The sequence below is a fragment of the Macaca nemestrina genome, chromosome 3 (genome assembly GCF_043159975.1).
Source record: "Macaca nemestrina isolate mMacNem1 chromosome 3, mMacNem.hap1, whole genome shotgun sequence".
NCBI lineage: Eukaryota > Metazoa > Chordata > Mammalia > Primates > Cercopithecidae > Macaca > Macaca nemestrina.
In genome coordinates, this window is record NC_092127.1 from 118,390,330 (window position 1) to 118,411,786 (window position 21,457).

At 38.1% G+C, this 21,457-nt stretch overlaps 1 protein-coding gene across 16 annotated transcripts in view; it reads right to left on the bottom strand.

Moving 5' to 3' along the window:
* The window catches only part of LOC105463534 (clock circadian regulator), a 120,534-nt gene that overhangs the window by 8,877 nt on the left and 90,200 nt on the right, over positions 1–21,457 (bottom strand). For 15 of the 16 annotated variants that reach the window (XM_011710685.3, XM_011710698.3, XM_011710690.3 and 12 more), the window contains 11 exons: positions 20,755–20,837; positions 20,433–20,539; positions 18,188–18,335; positions 17,579–17,654; positions 14,307–14,448; positions 13,304–13,404; positions 12,691–12,780; positions 8,111–8,263; positions 6,907–7,119; positions 5,655–5,857; positions 1,494–1,758 (listed from right to left, as the gene is read on the bottom strand). In XM_011710685.3, coding sequence (XP_011708987.2) covers positions 1,494–1,758; positions 5,655–5,857; positions 6,907–7,119; positions 8,111–8,263; positions 12,691–12,780; positions 13,304–13,404; positions 14,307–14,448; positions 17,579–17,654; positions 18,188–18,335; positions 20,433–20,539; positions 20,755–20,837 — 1,581 coding nt within the window. The remainder of the gene's footprint in view (positions 1–1,493; positions 1,759–5,654; positions 5,858–6,906; positions 7,120–8,110; positions 8,264–12,690; positions 12,781–13,303; positions 13,405–14,306; positions 14,449–17,578; positions 17,655–18,187; positions 18,336–20,432; positions 20,540–20,754; positions 20,838–21,457) is intronic. The other variant, XM_071093376.1, reaches the window with a different exon arrangement.

A 21,457-nucleotide genomic window follows, 5' to 3' on the forward strand; every position in this document is an offset into this window, starting at 1 on the left:
AGAAAGGCCAAGTTGTGTATTTATTACCTACATACAAGTGTATTTATGAGAGGTATTGCCTATCTTATTTCTTTGTGGGCCCTATGTCTTTGGGATGCCAATTTTTTTTTTTTTTTTTTTTTTTTTTTTGAGAATGTTTATTCTTTTAAGGGCTTTGTTCCTTGATAACTTAGAAGACTGAGATGTTAAGGCAGGTCCTCTCCTTTTTTTTAGCTTATGCTTAATTCTCATTGGATATATTTTCCCTACATAATAATTTAGAACTTGTTTTAAGTTTTTGTTATTTCTTTATTTGTAATAGTAGCTACCCCAGTTATCTCTGCAGCATAGGCTTAAAGTCTAAGAGACTGTATGACTATCAGATATTATGGCAACTAGCCTGTTTTAGTTTTCCACACCACAGACAAGGATTATATTTGGACCAGCACACAAAGGGTGACAAATTAAGACTATATTTATGCCCAAATATAGAATACAATAATCACATCACATGTTGTGTAACTCAGAAATTAATGATAAGTGCCTGGCCTAGATGCAGTGGTCTCTAGTACACTTCCAGGCTAGCCTACATTCAAAATGCTCCAGCTAGGCCAGAAGGGGAAAAGGTGGATTTCTAGTGAAGATCCTGAGGTCCAGATAAGGGTTTTGTTCATTTCTCTGATGAGGATCTCGCCCTAGTGACTTTCTTCTGTATCCCATAGATAAGGAGAGATGGTCTGATTTATCTACATGATATCTGCGTCTATATTTTGGCTAATCCAAGTGTCTATGACATTTGTCAATATAGCAGTCACATACAACAGCTATGTGCCTTGTCTTTCTTATATTCAGTGATTTACAAGCATTATTAATCCATGAGGTATCAACTATTATAACCTCCACTTTACACGTGACGTTTAGCAAGAGTAAGCAACCTGCCAAAGGTCACGCAGTACGTGGTGCAGCAGTGACTCAACCCCAGGGCAGCTAGACTTTACAGCCCAAGTTCTTAGCTATACATATACTTAGCTCATACATATACTACACCTCCACGGTATTTCTCCTCTGATACTAATTTATAACTCAAAAATTATAATAAGATTGAATTCAACAAAATAATTTAAGGTAACACTCATACCAGTAAAAAGAAATCCCTGCTCTGTACAGAGTAGAATTTATGGTTGGCTAGAAAAAGGAGGAAAGAGGTACTTGCTTAAGTTCCAGAAACTCTAGTCAGAGACTGAGAAAACAGGTGGGCAGGAAGTAGGCCACTCACTCTGTCCAGCAGTTCTGATAACTGGTTATACCCAAAGGCAGGTCTAAAGTCTTCCAACGACTGAACAAGGGAAGAAAAAAAATTGCCAACCAGGACAGCTTTCCATCTTTGTAGAGATTTAAACTGTACAATAAGCTTTGTGAATTTTTCACATCACTCACAAAACTGTTCACTTAATGCTTAATTTCATTACATGAAAGTAATGAGTTTGAAGCAGCTTTCCCATGGCGAGAATTACCTGTAAAAACTGTTGCGGTGGCTGGGTCAGCTGAGCCTGAGATGGTTGCTGAACTGAAGTGAGCTGCTGCTCCTGGGAGCTCTGCTGCTGCTGCTGCTGCTGCTGCTGTGTTACTGACAATGTCTGTGACTGTTGCTGTTGTGTAGCAAAAGTAGGATATGCAGTCACCACCTGGCCCATGAGCATAGTACTAGGTACCATGACTGCCCCACAAGCTACAGGAGCAGTCACTAATTTGGTCACAAGTTGTTGACCTTGAGAAAATCTGTTAGAAGAAAGAAGGAAAAAAATTGGAGTCCAAAGTACAAGGTATACATCATAAAAGGCAGTGGAGTAAATACTTACCTAAGATAATACCCAATGACATTGCCAATTTAGTTTTTCAAGGTCTGAATATTCCTACTTTGTTTCATTTTAAAAGATTCCCTTTGGTATAACAGTAAAACAAACAATTCATACAGCAAGATCAACGTGTAACAAAAATACAAAACATTTTTGGATATCCACATTCAAAAGGATAAAGTTAGATCCTTACCTCACATCATAGACAAAGATTAACTTGAAATGGACCAAAGACCAAAATATAAGAGCTAATGCTATAAAACTCTTAGAAGAAAACATAGGCAAAAAGCTTCATGACAATGGATTTAGCAATAACTAGCAACTGACATTAGCAGTAATTTCTTAGATATGATACCGAAAGTACAGGCAACAAAAGAACAGATAAACAGATAAACTGGACTATATCAAATTAAAAATCTTGTGAATTAAAGGGCACTATCAACAGAGTAAAAAGGTAACTCTCCCATCCCACAGATGGGAGAAAATAACTGCCTATCATCTTTCTGATAAGGGATTAATAACCAGAATGTCTAAGAGCTCCTTCAACTCACCAACAATCAACCCAATTAAAAAAATGGGCAAAGGTCAAACTTGAACAAACATTTCTCCAAAGAAGATACACAAATGGCTAATCAGCACATGAAAAGATGCTCAACATCACTAATCATTAGGGAAATACAAATCATAACCACAACAAGAGGCTACTTTATACCCATCAGGATGGCTATTATAAAAGACAAACAACAATAGAAAATGACCATTGTTGGCAAGCAAGTAGAGAAATCTTGCGTAGTGCTGGTGGGAATGTAAAAATGGTGCAGCCACTATGGAAAACAGTATGCAGTTCCTCAAAAAATTTACGATAGGATTACTATATGAAGGAATTCCACTTCTGCTTACATAACTCCCCAAAATGAAAGCAGGGACTCAAAGAGATATTTGTACACCCATAATCATAAGCAGTGTTATTCACAGGAGCCAAAAAGTAGAAGTAACCCAAGACTCCATTGACAGATGGAATGAATAAGTAAAACACAGTAGAGTGGAATATTACTTAGCCTTAAAAAGGAAAGAAATTCTGACAACTGCTGTAACATGGATGAACCCTGAGAACATTATCCTAAGTAAAATAAGCCATTCACAAAAGGACAAATACTGTTTGATTCCATTTATATGAGGTACTTAGACTAGTCAAATTTACAGGGACAGAAAATAGAATGGTGGTTGCCCAGGACTGGGGAGAGAAGAATGGGGACTTGTATAATGGGTATGGAGTTTCTGTTTGGGAAGATGAAAAAAGTTCTGGAGATGGTTAGGGGAGATGGTAACAATCGTACTCAATGACAAGGAACTGTATACTTTAAAATGGTTAACATGGTAACTTTTATGTCATTTGCATTTTTCCACAATAAAATTTTTAAAAAATCTATAAAAAAAGAACCTTTTTCTTTTTATAAAATTACTAGGTACCAGGGAGTCAGATACATGTGGCACATGATTCATCTGCTATACTGGCACACAGTTCAAGAATAAACAAAGCTATCATAATGTAATTTTTTTAAACTCTAGGTTTACAGAAGAAATTCACACAAAATTGTATCTTATAAATATAATTCAAAACCAAATGACATTCTAACAGTGAATAAAACTCCTCTCAATTTATGAATTTATCAATGCAGCATAGCATCTGCTGTGCTAGAATTCATTAATTTTTCCCTCTTTCCCTGCTTCCTTTTGCTTATTGAAATAAAGAACAGTAACACAAAAAAATGATGCTTCTTTGTGGAACAATATTATTTCCATTTGCCTTTTCTGTGAGATGAAGTTAGTTTATAACATTGGTCATTACAGTGAGATATGACTCTAACATAGATGTGGCATGACATAACTGTACTTACAAACTGTTTAAAGTATATAATATTACACTTAGTACAGATCTTGAAAATAAAATACTGTATTTTATATATTACACAACCAAATACTTTAATGCAAAACTGTAAAGAATTAAAATTGTCCATATTAAGAAAGTCCAAAGAAATAAGTAATATTTACAAAGTACACTTAGTCACAGAAGGGCTAGGTGCTGATTTCTCTGTAATCTTAAATGAAATTAACATCTGAATTAGCCCATGGCTCACTGGTAAATGTGATAAGAACATTTTCTTTAATCTGCTTTCGTGTAACTCACACTTCTGCAGCTTTGTATACACGACTCCCTCTGCCCAGAATGCTTCCCTAGACTCCGTGCCCACACCCACACCAAAAGCCAAGCTCTTGAAGAGTCCGGGCAAGTATCTCTGCCTTAGTGAAGCTTTCCTGACCACACTGTTATTCACCTGCTTGACTCAACCCATGAAACTGCTTACAAAAACAAAACAACAAAACAAAAACAAAAAAACAAACAAAAAACTGCTCACTTCCTCCTTTCTCTTTAGAATACTCTAAAGTATTCATCATACCAACCAATACTGATTTGTTTATCTTTCTATTGCTTTCACTAGTCTGGTCTTTCCCTTGGGGAAGGGACGATGCCATACTCATCTAGGTAGGCCTTCAAATGTTTACTAAGATGTGGTTTCTGTCCTCCTCAATAGATAGATGTTCAGGGAAACGCAACTTAAAACCACAGTTAAATATCACCTTACCCCAGCCAGACTGGCCATTATTAAAAAGTCAAAAAACAATACACACTGCTGGTGGGAATGTGAGATTTCTCAAAGAAGTAAAAGTAGATCTACCATTTGATCCAGCAATCCCACTACTGGGTATCTACCCAAAGGAAAAGAAGTCATTGTATCAAAAAGACACCTGCATACGTATGTTTATCGCAGTACAATTCACAATTCCAAAGATATGAAATCAACCTAAGTGCCCATCAACCAGTGAGTGGATGAAGAAAATGTGGTATGTATACACCATGGACTACTACTCAGCCATAAAAAAAGAATAAAATAATGCATTCTGCAGCAACTTGGATGGAGGTGGAGGCCATTATTCTAAGTGAAGTAACTCAGAAATGGAAAACCAAATACTATATATTGTCACTGGTAAGTGGGAGCTAAGCTATCGGTACAGCAAAGGCATACAGAGTGATATAATAGACTTTGGAGGAGGATGGTGGGGGTGAGGGATAAAAAAACTATATATTGGATAGAATGGGCACTGCTCGCGTGATCAGTGCACTAAAATAAGTCATAGATGGTTGTTTTTCCAGAGCAGGCCACAAAACCTTTCTGTAATACATGTTTAAGCACTTGAGCATTGAAATGACGACACCAAGCTCTGTGTTCAGAGCTCCCTCCCTCATCACCTTAGCTAGCTAGAGACCCCTTGGCTAATTACTGAAAATTCACTTTTTTCTTATCTGGGAAATAAAAGAAGGCCCTCATTTACATTTTCTTTTAATAAATGACAATCTGAGACAACATATTTTGAGCATTTAACAAACTTAAAGAAGGTAAGCTACCCTAACCACTGTTACTACATGGACATTCTCTAGCATCTATATTGAAAAGACAAAAGCTTCACAGTGACACAGAGCCTGTCATAAACCTTTTCTAACAAAGTGCTGTAGAATCTGTATTCTATAATATCTTGCAGCATATTTTTGGACAAGAAACAAAATTTGTTGTTACCCTTTAATTATGAAGTCTTTAAACAATGAATAAATTATGTGTTTTTATTTCAAATTTAAGAACACTGGCTGCAGTGAGCAACACATTAAAGTCACATTAAAAAATTTGATTAAAAAATCAAATTATTGTTTTCTAATTAATCGGTTTACAATTTTCAAAATAACAAATGAAATATGACAACTACCTTATCTGCCTGTCCTGAGTGAATGTAGTTACTGCAGCACTCTGGGTGCTGTTTTGTGGCATACTAGATGGAATCTGGACCATGCTTCCGGCTGCAGGCTGAGAAATCACCATAGTGTTATACAGTGGGGCTGTAAGAGTGCTCTGTGTCTGACTGGGTAGAGATGTTTGCTGACTGTGCCCACTCAGTACATTTTGTTGACTCTGTTAAAAATAAAGAGAGATTTTATAGACAGATTAACTGAAAATAATCATTTGGGAAGTATGCTAGAATTCATCATTCTAACAATATGACAATATGACAGAGAAAAAAGTGGCAGGATATATTACTCTGGGAGAAATATAACCACAAAGGAATGACTCATGGTAATTGAGAATGAATTAGTCTTGAATATCTTGCTGGAAGGTAAGCTATGACTTTAGAAAGAAGTGTGACTATAATAGAGATGATATAAAATATACCCGAAGAATTTCTGTTAAATGCCCAAAGTGAATAACTAATTAGTGGGTATTTTGCTATTTTTCATTTAAATCCTTGGGATTTACAGTCACAGATGTACAATAATTGCCAATATTTTCTGGAATAGTCAATAAACCATTACTGCCCCCTCCCCCAACAGTCTATTCTGCACCAGCAGGCTTCCTGGTCAGCCTCTTGAGCAAGTCATACCTTTTTAACATACAGAAATAGTCTAAGTTATAGTAACTTGGTATAATTACTAGACTACATCTTTAAACAGATTGTGATATATTTTAAAGCTCGGCTGGGTGCAGTGGCTCATGCCTGTAATCCCAGCACTTTGGGAGGCTGAGGTGGGCGATCACCTGAGGTCAGGAGTTCGAGATCAGCCTGGCCAACATGGTGAAACCCCATCTCTAACAAAAATACAAAAATTAGCCCGGCGTGGTGGCGGGTGCCTGTAATCCCAGCTATTCAGGAGGTTGAGGCAGGAGAATCGCTTGAACCCAGGAGGCAGAGGTTTCAGTGAGCTAAGATCATGCCATTGCACTTCAGCCTGGGCAAGAGGAGGAAAACTCTGTCTCAAAAAAAAAAAAAAAAAAAAAAGCTGAAAATATTTGATACTAACATGATTAGCACAAAACATTTTCATGATCACTTTCAATGCTATACTTTCTAAATATGATTAAATTTTGAAATGATATTTTATCATTAGAGCTTTATTTCTGTTTCAGCAATAGTGTGCATTCCAAACACTGACCACTCCATAGCCCGCTGTGCTCAGTAACATTACCTGAGTTGATGTACTACTCTGTAAAGTCTGTTGTTGTATCATGTGCTGAGTTGTGCCAATGTGTCCAGTATTCATTCCACTTTGAATCTGGTTAGTAGGAACAACTTGGCCTTGCATATTTATAGGTGCAAGTTGCTGGATGTTAGATGAATTTCCAGAAGAAAGTTGAACAGAACCAAAATTCAACCCAGGATTTGATTGCTGCAAAAACATCTTTAAAAATAAAGATTATGTTAAAATGAGCTTTGTAGATTGAAAAGAAGAATGAGAGCATTAAAAAGAAGGCAAAATCAAGCTACACGAGGTCGGGAGATCGAGACCATCCTGTCTAACACGGTGAAACCCCGTCTCTACTAAAAATACAAAAAACTAGCCGGGCGTAGTGGCGGGCGCCTGTAGTCCCAGCTACTCGGGAGGCTGAGGCAGGAGAATGGCGAGAACCCGGGAGGCGGAGCTTGCAGTGAGCTGAGATGGCGCCACCACACTCCAGCCTGGGTGACTGAGCAAGACTCCGTCTCAAAAAAAAAAAAAAAAATCAAGCTACAAAGTACATTTAAAAAGCAACTAACAAGGTTAAGTCACTTTGAAGAATTAGCAATAAATAATTAGTGAATAAAACACGAAACTTCATATTCAATCTTTCAGTTAATCTTAATTCTGTGTTTCCAATTGTTAGAAAAAGTGTAACTCGGTGCTACTCAGTCTGTGGACTGACAGCTCTGTATCACTTATCATTTATACTTTATAACATCAGACAGAAGTAGCTTTCACCCCGTTTCCCTTTACCAAAGTCATAGTCTCCTGGAGTGGCCCTGCTGGTTGGTCATGTAAGACTAATTTGAATCATACATACTGGTAGTTTAATAAAAATATTACTGATGATTGATTTATAAATTCTGTATCCAAGAGGTACCTAAAACTTGATGTAAAATATAATTTTTATATTATGGATTCAAACTTACTAAAATTTGGACTGGTAAAAAAGATGACTGGAGAAACAAGGATGTTGACAGAAATACCCTCAGGAATGAATTATCTTTAGAGACTGTAAAGTATAATCATACTGAGTAGGTAACCAGTGAATATTTAACTGAATTGATAAAACGTATCTCTTGCATCTCACTTTTAATTAAGAAAAGTTAACTTTGCTAGAAATCCAAAATGTGAATGGGATGCTTTGTTTGTGTTCAAATATAACAATTACCTGCAGCCCCTGGCCATGGACCATCTGAAGTTGTTCTTGAATTTTTCTTAGTTCTTCTTGTTGCCGATGAATATTTGCTTCTATCATGCGTGTCCGTTGTTCCAACTGGTCTTTCAGATGTTGCATGGCTCCTAATTGAGCTGAAAACTGAAACTGAAGTACCACGTATGGCAAAAGTACAAAATATTTTAGAATTACTTACTCCTTATAATTGTGCAATGTGAAAAGTAAGCAGTGTAACATGAGTGAAGGGTGCTATGCTGATTATGCCCCTTAGTTCCTAATCCACCCATCTTGCTCTGCTTTGTGATATTGGACCTGGACCTTCAAAATATTTCTCCTTTGCCAGCAGGCACAAAGTTATCCACATCAGTAGGTGGTGCTGGAGGGACACTGCCAAGAAAGGTGCTCAACTCCTGGTTCTGGTGCTTTTCCTTCTTGCTCTTATGTCGGGAAGCCAACGGGAAGCTTCCCAGTTAGCCTTGTCAGCTTCCCGGCAGGTGGCTTTCCAGCAAGTCTCAATGACATCCTAGCGGGCAGCTTCCCTGAAAGCTTTACCAGTACCCCAGCTGATGCTTCCAGCTCTCTAGCTCTAATCTGCAGCATGTCAGTGAACTTCTCTATTACCCAGTTGCTATAGCCACATCTGCCCCAAGAAGATCTGTGTCTTAGCCTGGCATGGGGGGAGAGGAGGTTGGCAGTTTGGGGGGAGTCTTTTAAGTATGTTCCTTCCTTGGGTACTCTCCATCTGCCTTACAGAGTGGTTGCTCTCTGCATCTGCTATTTCTATATTCTTTTTTTGTTTGTTTGTTTGAGATAGGATCTCCCTCTGTCACCCAGGCTCACTGCAGCCTTAACTTTCTGGGTTCAAGAGATCCTCCCATTTCAGCCTCCCCAGTGGCTGGGACCACAGGCATGCACCACCACACCTGACTAATACAAAAATGTATTTTTTGGCCAGGTGTGGTGGCTCACATCTGTAATCCCAGCACTTTGGGAGGCCGAGGCAGGTGGATCACGAGGTCAGGAGATTGAGACCATCCTAGCTGACACAGTGAAACCCTGTCCCTACCAAAAAATACAAAAAAAAATTAGCTGGGCGTGGTGGTGGGCGCCTGTAGTCCCAGCTACTCTGGAGGCTGAGGCAGGTGAATGACATGAACCCGGGAGGCAGAGCTTGCAGTGAGCCGAGATGACGCCACTGCGTTCCAGCCTGGACAACAGAGCGAGACTCTGTCTCAAAATAAATAAATAAAAATTAAAAACATATATATATAGTTGAAATAGGGTCTTCCTATGTTGCCTATGCTACTCTTGAACTCTCTGGCTCAAGCAGTCCTCCTCCTTCAGTCTTCCAAAGTGCTGAGAATACAGGCATGAGCCACCACACCTAGCCTTATTCCTGTATTATTTAGGTTCTCTTTACTTCTTTTAGGAGTTAATCTGTGTTACCGTTAATACTTTTTTATATTATTCCTGTTCAAATTTCCGGTATGCTTCTGGCTTCTGACTGGATATTGACTGATTACACATACACCCTGGATTTACAAGACCTGAGCTCATATTGTGGCTATCACTTACTGGAAAAAAATTTAACTACTTTTTTTTTTTTTGAGACAGAGTCACCCAGGCTGGAATGCAGTGGTGTGATCATGGCTCATTGCAGCCTCAACCACCCAGGCTCAAGCAATCCTTGCACTTCAGCCTCCCAAGTGGCTGGGATTACAGGCATATGCCACCATGTCCGGCTAATTTTTTTTTTTTTTAAGAGATGGGGTCTCACATGTTGCCCAGTCTGGTGTTGAACTCCTGAGCTCAGGCAATCCTCCCACAAGCCACCGTGCCCAGTCGTACTTAAACTTCTTAGCTTCATTTTTACCCCTTAACAAAGGAAAAAGTAGTCTGCACCTGGAGTTAATTTGTATCAATTTCTGTCATCCCTAGAATGTCCTCTATGTGTACATGAGTAGAATTACTCAAAGTTGCAAAAATCTGACAGATAACCAATAATAATATTTTCACTTCTATCTTCAATGGAAACTATCCTCAGGTAAGTATAGAACATGGGCTTTTAAAGACTAGGCAAGTATGAATGAACAAACACATACATGAATGAAAATAAAATTATGTTTTCAATCTTATTTCTCTATTTGAGTCATGAGCAGCTCCTATTTTCTTCTACTTATAATTTAGCCACATTTGGTGATTCATCTCTTAAGTCTACACAGGCTCTTTAATTATTCCCATGAATTTTCAGTACATGATACAGTGTAAGAGCAGGAAGAGTTTCTCTTTATTGGAAGGAAATCTGTCTTAAAGAGTCTTAAAGTAGCCTCTTACAGTGAACTGTATGTAAAAGCGAGAAATGTCCTTCCCATCCAAAGCTTTTTAACTCCATCTTGAATAGTTTGTATTCGGGATACTAAATTACATTTCAGAGCACACAACTTTGATTTCGGAAATTAACAATAACCAGACCATATCATATATTATATTATACTAGCTTGAGAAAATATAAATTAATTTAGTACCTCAACTCCCTCAAGCTTTTTTTTTTTTTTTTTTTTTTTTTAAATTAGACAATGTGTTATAATTATGGCCAAGCATGGTGGCTCACAGCTGTAATCCCAGGACTCTGGGAGGCTGAGGTGGGCAGAATGCTTGAGTCCAGGAGTTTGAGACCAGCCTGGGCAACAGGGTGAAACCCCGTCTTTACTAAAAATATAAAAATTAGCCAGGTGTGGTGGCATGCACCCGTAGTCCCAGCTACTTGGGAGGCTGAGGAGGGAAGATCGCCTGAGCCCAGGAAGCAGAGGTTGCAGTAAGCCAAGATAGCGCCACTGCACTCCAGTCTGGAAGACAGGGTGAGGCGTTGTCTCAAAAAATTAAAAAATAAAAAAGTTACATTTATATCATACAAATGTTATTTTATTATAACTAAAGTTATTTGTACCCTTGGACAAGCATTATATTGCTATCACTTAAAGGATTTCTATCAAGTACAAAAAGAAAATAGTAACAAACACAGAAGGCAGGATAACAGGAAGTAAAACCACAGAACTGAGGGAAAGCATTTGGTTAATTAGTGAACAAAATGTGAGATATGAATGCTTACTAACATTTTTGACATAGTACATATCTTTTATTTCATGAAAATATTCCCATAAAATGTTAAGAAATGCTTTAGAATCCTGAGATTAAAAAACTAATAATATAGAAAGTACGTATCTCCTATCATATATGTATAACTTAAATAACCATATAAGATAGACCTTTTTTTTTTTTTTTTTTTTTTTGGAGATGGAGTCTCACTCTTGTTGCCCAGGTAGGAGTGCAGTGGCGTGATCTCGGCTCACTACCACGTCTGCCTCCTGGGTTCAAGCGATTCTCGTTACTCAGCCTCTCAAGTAGCTGGGATTGCAGGTGCCCGCGACCACACCCGGCTGATATTTGTATTTTTAGTAGAGACGGGGTTTCCCCAGGTTGGCCAGGCTGGTCTCGAACACCCTGCCTCAGGTGATCCACCCGCCTCAGCCTCCCAAAGCGCTGGGATTATAAGAGTGAGCCACCACGCCCGGCCCAGAGAGAGCTATTTTTAAAAAAATACTGTTTTTACCTATTATTAATGATCATTCCTTGAAATCAAGACCTGCTAAGTTAAGGTATATTTAATGCCAAACAAAACAGAAAAGTTGAAGAAAAATACTATTTCTCCGTAGTATTTTTAATGTGTTTGAGGCACTGAAAGAGTACAGAGTCATAAATTACAAGTTGGGAAGTTAGGCTCCAAAGTAACGCAGCATCACTTTTGGAATTACTCCCCCCTTTTCTGGCTACTTTCCACTTTCAGGCCTCCTTCTGAACTTAGGCCAAGAAACAATTCTAGAAAGTTTTCCTTCACTTCCTCAGATTGCATTAAGGATTCACACAATGTGCTTACATATCAACTTATATACCTTCAGCACAGGCAATATAATGTGGAATTGTAGTTATCTGTCGTTCCCTCTAGATGTAATGGTTTTTTAGTATAGATATTATATTTGTACTGTCAGCATCTGCAATGCCTGTTACACACAAGGAACTCAATAAATACTGAAAGAATGAATATACAAATAAAGTTACTCAATTCTTCCAGTATTCACTGGAACAACAAAATGCACAGCTACATTTCATCTTTAATATCTTTATGTCTATAGTGTTTCTCAATGAGGGAGTGTTATGGCATATTAAGCAAGACAATTCTTTGTTGTGCAAGACTGTCATGCATCCTGAAAGATAATTAGGATTCCTGGACCATGCTCACTAAGGGCCAGTGATACCCCACAATCATTACGACAACCAAAAATGTCCCCAGATATTCTAAATGGCCCCAGTTAAGATTCACTGCATCTGTAACTATAATTATATATGTGCGTGCGTGCGTGTGTGTGTGTGTGCGTATGTGCTCCTACCTCGGCCTCCCAAGTAGCTGTGCTTACAGGTGCTTGCCAGCAAGCATGGATTTTTTTTAAAAAATTACATTAGCTTAAAAGCAATTTATCATTTTCAAATATGCAACTGAAACAAAAACCAAAAAATACCTGGGACATGCCTTGTGGAATTGGTAAATTTGTAGCTTGAGACATCACTGGCTGTGTTAATGATGAACCAACAGACTGGGAATTTATGGACTAGAGCAAAATAAAAAATAACACTGAAGTGATTCTCATTCCCATACATGAGTACTTCCAGCAGAAATATCAATATGATATTCATATTAATAAACTTACCATTTGCCTCATATTTTTGTTAGCTGAATACAGTTATGTCTTCCCGTCTATACTGGAAAGGCCTGTTCCCTATATATATTTTATTTTCCAAGGAACTTCCTATAGTACACCTTGAACAAGCTCTCAATAAAAGCTGGCCAGACTTAAGACAATAGGTACTTGAACTCAGACATAAAACAGTTATCAATTATGAGCTTTCCACAATTAAAAAAAAAAAAAACATTTTACTTGAAAAATAATTGAAAGGACTGATACACATGACAACCACTTCACACAAAAAAGGGAAGTCTTGAGCGTCACATATCAGTAACTATTTTGATCTTTACAAAGAGGGGTAACAAATCAATGAATTTCTGAAGATTTAGATCATTTTTTCCCCTCTTAATAAATTTTTATTCAGAAGAATATCCACTGAAGAGCTTACCTGACTACTAAATGATGACCTTCTTTGCACCATCTTCTCATGAGCTGGTAAATGCTGCCTGGGCGGAGTGCTCGTATCTGTCGGGATCTTGGTTGGTGTTGCTGAAGTCATTCAACAAAATCAGAAGAGCATTAGTACTTTGTAAAATATACTTTTTAAAGATTAATCTCAGCCGGGCGTGGTGGCTCAAGCCTGTAATCCCAGCACTTTGGGAGGCCGAGACGGGCGGATCGTGAGGTCAGGAGATCGAGACCATCCTGGCTAACTCGGTGAAACCCCGTCTCTACTAAAAAATACAAAAAAGTAGCCGGGTGAGGTGGCGGGCGCCTGTAGTCCCAGCTACTCGTGAGGCTGAGGCAGGAGAATGGCGTAAACCCGGGAGGCGGAGCTTGCAGTGAGCTGAGATCCAGCCACTGCACCCCAGCCTGGGCGACAGAGTGAGATTCCGTCTCAAAAAAAAAAAAAAAGATTAATCTCAAAATGCATTTCAGTTAATAAAAATGGCTTTTGAATTATTTTTCCAAACCATTCAATGAAAAGTGAAGTCCATGACAGATGATTCAATATAGTTACTTCTATCTTTTTATGAGCACAAAGAAAATATTTTAAATAGGAAAACTTTAAATACAAAAAGTTACTAATTTAATGACAATTATACGAGTCTTCATAAAGAGAAGACAATAAAAAAAACTTTCAAAAAGCAAACCTAAGAACACTTACTGGCCCTACAGTAAAAAACACAATAAATAGTTGCCTTTCTTTTTGAGGGATGATTAAAAACACCACCACCACCATTACCACCTACACATTTTAATAGGCTACTTGAAGAACTTAATTCTTTGCTAAAAGTGGGCAACGTGCCTTTAACTCACTGGAAAGGTTAATATAATTCAGAAATGTAAAAACTTATAATTTTAAAGAAGCATTTGATGAGAAATGCTGAGATAAGTAACTAACAGTTTAGTTACTTTAAAGAAGTCTGCTTTGAAGTAAGGGTACTCACAGGAAGGGTCTGAGACTGCTGTGTGAGATGATTTTCTTGAACTCCGAGAAGAGGCAGAAGGGGTTGGGCTATGATCAAACCTTTCCAATGCTTCCTTGAGACTGACGGTGTTTATACGATTGTCTGACCCAGAATCTTGGCTCTAAGGAGACAGAGTAAAATAAATGTTTTCTTGTGGTTCAGTTCAGAGATCTCAAATTCACAATACTGTTATCAACAACGAAAAAATCAGTTTTTGTCTGTAACAAGGCAAAAGTACCTGTATGTACAAACACATGTAAAGAAATGAAAATTTATGTGTTATAGCCAGAAAGTTTTGGCTTCATTTACTATTTAAAAAAAGCAGAAGAAGAATGAAGTTGGAATCTCTTACACCGTATGCAAAAATTAACTCAAGACCAGGTGTGGTGGCTCACACCTGTAATCTCAGCACTTTGGGAAGCTGAGGCAGGTAAACCACCTGAGGTCAGGAGTTTGAGACCAGCCTGGCTAACATGGTGAAACCCCTTCTCTACACCAAAACTATAAAAATTAGCCAGGTATGGTGGCAGGTGCCTGTGATCCCAGCTACTTGGGAGGCTGAGGCAGGAGAATCCCCTGAACCGAGGAGGCGAAGGTTGTAGTCCCCCGAGATCCTGCCACTGCATTCTAGCCTGGGCAAAAGAGCAAGACTCCATCTCAAAAAAAAACACAAAAAAACAAAAACAACAAAAAATCAACTCAAAATGAATCGCAGACCTAAACGTTAACAGCTAAAACTATGTAACACTTAGAAGAAAACATAGGGGAGAAAGCCAGGTGAATGCCTGTGATGCCAACTACCCAGGAAGCTGAGGCAAGAGAACTGCTTAAGCCCAGGAGCTAGTGTCATAGTTTCATAAAGCGACACTAATCTTTCCCATCACCAATGTTTCTTTCTCCATCATCTCCTTCTCATCTGTATACAAACATGCTGTTATTTCTTTCAACTTAAAAAAAAAAGCAAAAACTTCCTTTAAGCCCACTTTCCCTTCCTACCACTGCCCCATTTCTCTTCTCTTTGTAGCAAAACCCCTCCCTATTCACTGTCCCTAATTCCCCCATCCTGGAAAATTCTCTTTTAAACCCACTCTAATCATGCTTTCACCCACACTATTACTCCACAAAATCTGTTATTATTGATCACCAATGAATTTAATGTTAAAGTCAATGCTCAGTTCTCAGCACTCATCTAAAATTTAACTTATTTCAGCTGAATCTGATAAAGCTGATCATTCACTCCTCACTGATACTCTTGTCTTCTAAGTAACTACCTGGTTTTATTCCTAACTTACTAGTTATTACCCCCCTGTTGTTGACTCTTCCTTGTCTCCATCACCTCTTAATACTGGAGTGCTCCAAGACATACCCATCCCCTTGGTGATCCCATCAAGACTCATGATTTTTTTTTTTTTTTTTTTTTGAGACGGAGTCTCACGCTGTCACCCAGGCTGGAGTGCAGTGGCCGGATCTCAGCTCACTGCAAGCTGCGCCTTCCGGGTTTATGCCATTCTCCTGCCTCAGCCTCACGAGTAGCTGGGACTACAGGCGGCCACCACCTCACCCGGCTGTTTTTTGTATTTTTTAGTAGAGACGGGGTTTCACCATGTTAGCCAGGATGGTCTCGATCTCCTGACCTCGTGATCCGCCCATCTCGGCCTCCCGAAGTGCTGGGATTACAGGCTTGAGCCACTGCGCCCGGCCAAGACTCACGATTTTTAAACCATCCACACACTGAAGTTTCTCAAAAATATCTCAGAAGGACCTTGTCCCTAAACCCCAGGTGGATCATGATGCTGGCAGTAAATATGGTGAGAAAGTAGACAGAGCTGGAGTGTATTTTGGAAATAGGGCAATTCAGGATTTACTAGGATTGAATCTTTGCATGAAGGAAAAAGAAGGATAATTAATCTCTGTATTACTTAAGTTTTCATAATGGTCCCCTAATCAAGAAACCCTAGATTTTAAGAACTTTTCTCAGAAAATAATGTCTTTTACCAAAACATACTATATCCTCTTCTTCTAAACATACAAAACCTCTTTCGAAAAGTTATTTCGGATCTATGAAAGCAGGGAAGTTGTTTGCATTATTCAATGCTGTATTCTCAGCATCTAGAGCCATGCTGGGTAGAATGTACCCATTTGTTGAATGACTGGATGACATCCACCATACTGTCCCCTGGAATGCTGCCTATTTAAGCCAAGTTTTATATAGATTTTTGACTCTTTTCATTCCACTTATTTTCTGCAGGTCCAAAAATACTGTGGTAGGCAACTTCTGACATGGCTCACAATTCCTGCCTCCTGGTATTCGTGCCCTTGTATAATCCTCCCACCTTGAGTGTGGGCTGGACCTACTGATTTCCTTCTATAATGAATAGAATAGACAAAAGTGGTGAAATATCAATTCTGTGATTAGGTTACAAAAGACTGTGACTTCCAACTTGTAGTTTCTCTCCCTGGCTCATCTTGCATGCTTGCTCTGATGGAAAAGGTCACCTAGAAAGGAACTGAGGATAGCCTTCAGCCAGTAAGAAACCAAGGCCCTCAGTCCAACTGCCCATGAGGAACTTGTGTGCCAGCAACCACTAAGTGAGGTGGAAACAGATTCCACCTCAGTTGAACTTTGAGATGACTGTGGCTCCCACCAACACCTTGATTACAGCCTCATGACAGAATCTGAAGTAGAGGGCCCAGCTAAACTGTGCCTGGATTCTTGATTCACCAAACTAGGAGATAAGAAGTGTGTTGTTTTATATCACTAAATTTTGGAGTTAGTTGTTACACAGCTACAGATAACTAATATACTACACTTTTGACCTGATATAACAAAAAAGAAACCAGAGTTCAAATTCTGACTATAATTTCCCAGCCAGTGTCTTTAGGGGAGGTTTTTTTCCCCTCTTGAAACTCCAATTTCAGTATTTTCAAAGTGGGGGTATTATCTACCAGATAAAAGTATCTGAAGTGTAAATTATATTTCATAATTCATATAAATAACCTAGCCAGAGACTAGTACATCACTGGGAATAAATGGTAGTTTTAATCTGAGATCAGATATGTCTCTCATCCAATTTTCTTTTTAGAGGCAGGTGAGACTCTAAAATACTAAATTAAAAATAAGTAGTAATCATATCCCTGTTATAAGTGAGGAAATAAAGTATTTGAAAAATAATTTTCCTATTAATTTTCGAGTTTCATCTTTCATTGGAGAGAAATTAAAAATCATGTTTTTTAAATTGTAAGAAACATACTTTGTCAGCAGCTGTCTCAGGAAGAGACTCTTCAATGCCAAGTTCTCGTCGTCTTTCAGCCCTAACTTCTGCATAACTACAAATGGAAAAAATAATCAAATTTTAGTGTTTGGTCATTCATTTAAAATACTGCACAGTTGTAACTATTTAGTGTTATGTGTCTCATCTGCTCATCTAGACTATTTGCTATGTGCTATACAAACCTAAAATATACCTGTAATGTCTTAATTTAACTTGCATTTTTCTAGGTATCTTAAAGTTTCAAACACTGCTGTAAATGATCCATAACCCCACAATACTTAAATTAAGAAAAACTAAGTAAAGGAAGTGTATGCTTATCTACCTACAGTTTTCCTTTTACATGACTGACACTGCTACATAAATGACAGTAATAACTTCTGCTGTAAAGCGCAAAACTTGTATCAAGCCTTATATATCTATAGCATTCCTATATTTATATATAATGCTTATAGCAACACTGAAAGGATGTATCAGAAGTTGAGAAAAGAGCACTTTGTAGTTCTTTAACAAGTTACGCATAAAAGTTACATTGCCAAAATCATCATAGGATGTTACAATAATTCAGAAATTCTCTAAAAGAATTATTACCTTACTACAGTGTGAGTACAAACAATAAACTCTGGCCTTGAATTCCACTGATGGTAAGTGATATAATAATGAGTCTGAAGCCAAATCCACTGTTGCCCTTTAGTCAGGAACCTATAATAACATGATTTGCCTTTCCCATATTGCATTACTAAAAGGAAAATAGAAAAATATTTTTTCTTTAATTCATATTAGTTACAAAGAATCTGTTTTTTAACCAAAAGTTATCATTTACATTTAAGTTTACATACACTATTCTTTTTCAGGCCTTTTGATAACATATATGTCAATATGAAAATGTTATTCTTTAGAGCTAGTTTAAGGTCCCAAGCAATGATCAGATCTTCCATAGTGCCCAACTCAGAGCTAGTCACTGCTGATCTTACAACCTTTCCATACACAATTAACTTCCAAATACTTAAGAATTCACACTGCTGACTTCCTCCTGCCTAGATACACAGAGGGTAATAACAATAAATAATCACCCCTGAGTTTTTTCTCCTAGCTACTCTGGCAGGTACAGAACCTTCAAAGTATTTAATTTTAAACCTTAACTAACCAAAATCAAAATAACTTCACTGTCTAAAGTAACTGAGTGCAGTAACTGCCAAAACATGTGCTGTAGGTTTTAAGTTCTGAAGCCTTTTAACAGATATTAAGCAAAAAAAATGGGTTTTGGGCTGGGTGTGGTGGCTCACGCCTGTAATCTCAGTACTTTGGGAAGCAGAGGTGGGCGGATCACTTGAGGTCAGGAGTTTGAGACAACCCTGTCCTACATAGTGAAACCCCATTTCTACTGAAAATACAAAAATTAGCCAGGCATGGTGGCACGTGCCTGTTATCCCAGCTACTCAGGAGGCTGAGGTAACAGAATCACTTGAACCCGGGAGGTGGAGGTTGCAGTGAGCTGAGACGTGCTACTGCACTCCAGCCTGGGTGCCAAAGCAAAACTCCATCTCAAAAAAAAAAAAGGGGGGGGGGTTTGTAGTTAAATTAATTTGGGAAACTTTCTGTTAAATAGGTGTCTTCAGTTTTCTCAAAACCTACAGTATGCTAATGCACGTGCAGATTCTCTGAGGGATTATGAAGTGTTTCCCTGTCTTCCTTGACTAAAAAGTCTTTTTTGTATGGACCAATATTTGGTGGAACAAAGCTTAGGAAATGCTGGTCAAGGATCTCTCAATCTCTCCCCCAACTCCCCCTACCTCGCCACCACCGCCTCTTACTCTCTAAGGTGGAAATCAAGGTCTACAAACAAACTTGCTGTCCAAAGTTACCCAGCTAGTTAATACAGGTATCAGCTCTTTACACGACATCATGGCACTTAATGCCCACATCTTTTGTGCTGAAATGACTTTACTCTGAAAATTTTCCATAGAGTTAATGCTATTATACAACCTGCTTCATTTTCATACACAGAGGTTTATAAAAGCAGCATAAAATGTCATGAAAAAGTCTAAAATATCTAGTTAGGTTTTAGTGAACACTCAAGAGGGTAAGCATCTGGGAGGAGGATCAGAGAAGCAAATAAAACATATCATTAAGACAAACCTCATCATTAAAACAAACTTCTAAAATAAATACATGGATAAAAGAGTCGGCCTAGGCTCCAATCCTGTCTCTGCCACCAATGAGCTATGAAATTATGGGTAATTCGAATTATTTAGCCTTACTGTGTTTTCAGCTTACTCATGAAGACAATAATAGTATCTACCTTTTAGAACTGTGACGGAGAATAATGGAGGTAATAGATGTAAAGGATTTAGAACAGTGCCTGGCACAAAGGATGATAACGCTCCTGCTCTAACAACAATAATAATAAGCAGGTAACACCAAGCACTTACTATGAGCTTTCTAAAACAGATTTTCCAAACATGTAGCTAGCTCCTGAAAAGATTCACATGCCTCAAAATCAAAATTTAGGAAACAATATTCCAAAAGTTTGACATATTACAATTTTCAAAAGAATCTACTTCTCTTACTCCAGATATAGAGCTCACATGCTTCAGAACAAGGTGTATCAGATGCTATATTATGAAATTCTACTTATTATAAAAATAGGAACAAGTTTAATTTAAACTTGATCAATGATTCCCACTAGATTGGTTATATACACAGAGCAAAATCTTTTAGTACATTTCAAAAATATGAAAATGATTATAAATCTGTGTCTTAGACCTATAATTTCAGGATGCGACTTCTCTTTATATAAAAGTTATTATCACCAGAAATGTTAAAATCTACTTACAGTGCTCATGACATTTCGCCAAATTCTCTAGGTCATCCACATGATAGTAATCATAGCCTGATGTTCCCAGAACTTCAAATGGCAAATATCCTATTATAGGTGGTGCCCTAAATTACACACAAAAATCATTATTATAAGTTTTTCCATAATAAGAAATATTCCAACTAGAAATAAAATTGGGGCGGGGGAGGTTTTATTTTTCAAAAAATGGGAACAGGTTTCAAAGTCTTAATTTAAAAAAGAGTTTCCCCTTGAAATCCATTAATTTTAAGAATTATATAACATGACTATTACCTTTCCATGGAATTAAAAAAGGAATTACCTGTGATCTAGAAACAGAAATTTCCATTCTAAACTATGTCTAGATGTAAACTCTTCATTGGGTTCTTCAACAGTGCACATTTCCTACAAACAAATAATTAAAATTTATAAATACTTTGTGTCCTTAAGAATATTAAATATTGCTACATATAAAAATAAAAGTCATGGCCAGGCGCGGTGGCTCACACCTGTAATCCTAGCACTTTGGGAGGTTGAGGTGGGCAAATCACTAAGGTCAGGAGTTCGAGACCAGCCCAGCCAATATGGTGAAACCCCATTTCTATTAAAAATACAAAACACAGCAGGGCACAGTGACGGGTGCCTGTAATCCCAGCTACTCAGCAGGCTGAGGCAGCAGAATCACTTGAACCCAGGAGGTGGAGGTTAAATAAATAAATTGTCATTACTAGATAACTTTTCCTAAACAAGTTAGTTGTTTCTATGTATGTATGTATATGTTTACTTATTTGTTCAGACAAGGTCTCACTCTGTCACTCAGGCTGGAGTGCAGTGGTGTGATCTCAGCTCACTGCAGCCTCAACATTCCGGGCTCAAGTGATTCTCCTGCCTCAGCATCCTAAGTAGCGGAGACAATAGGGATGCACCACCACACCCGGCTAATTTTTGTATTTTTATTTGTAGAGATGGGGGTCTCACTATGTTGTCCAGGTTGGTTTTCAACTCTTGGGCTCAAACAACCTGCC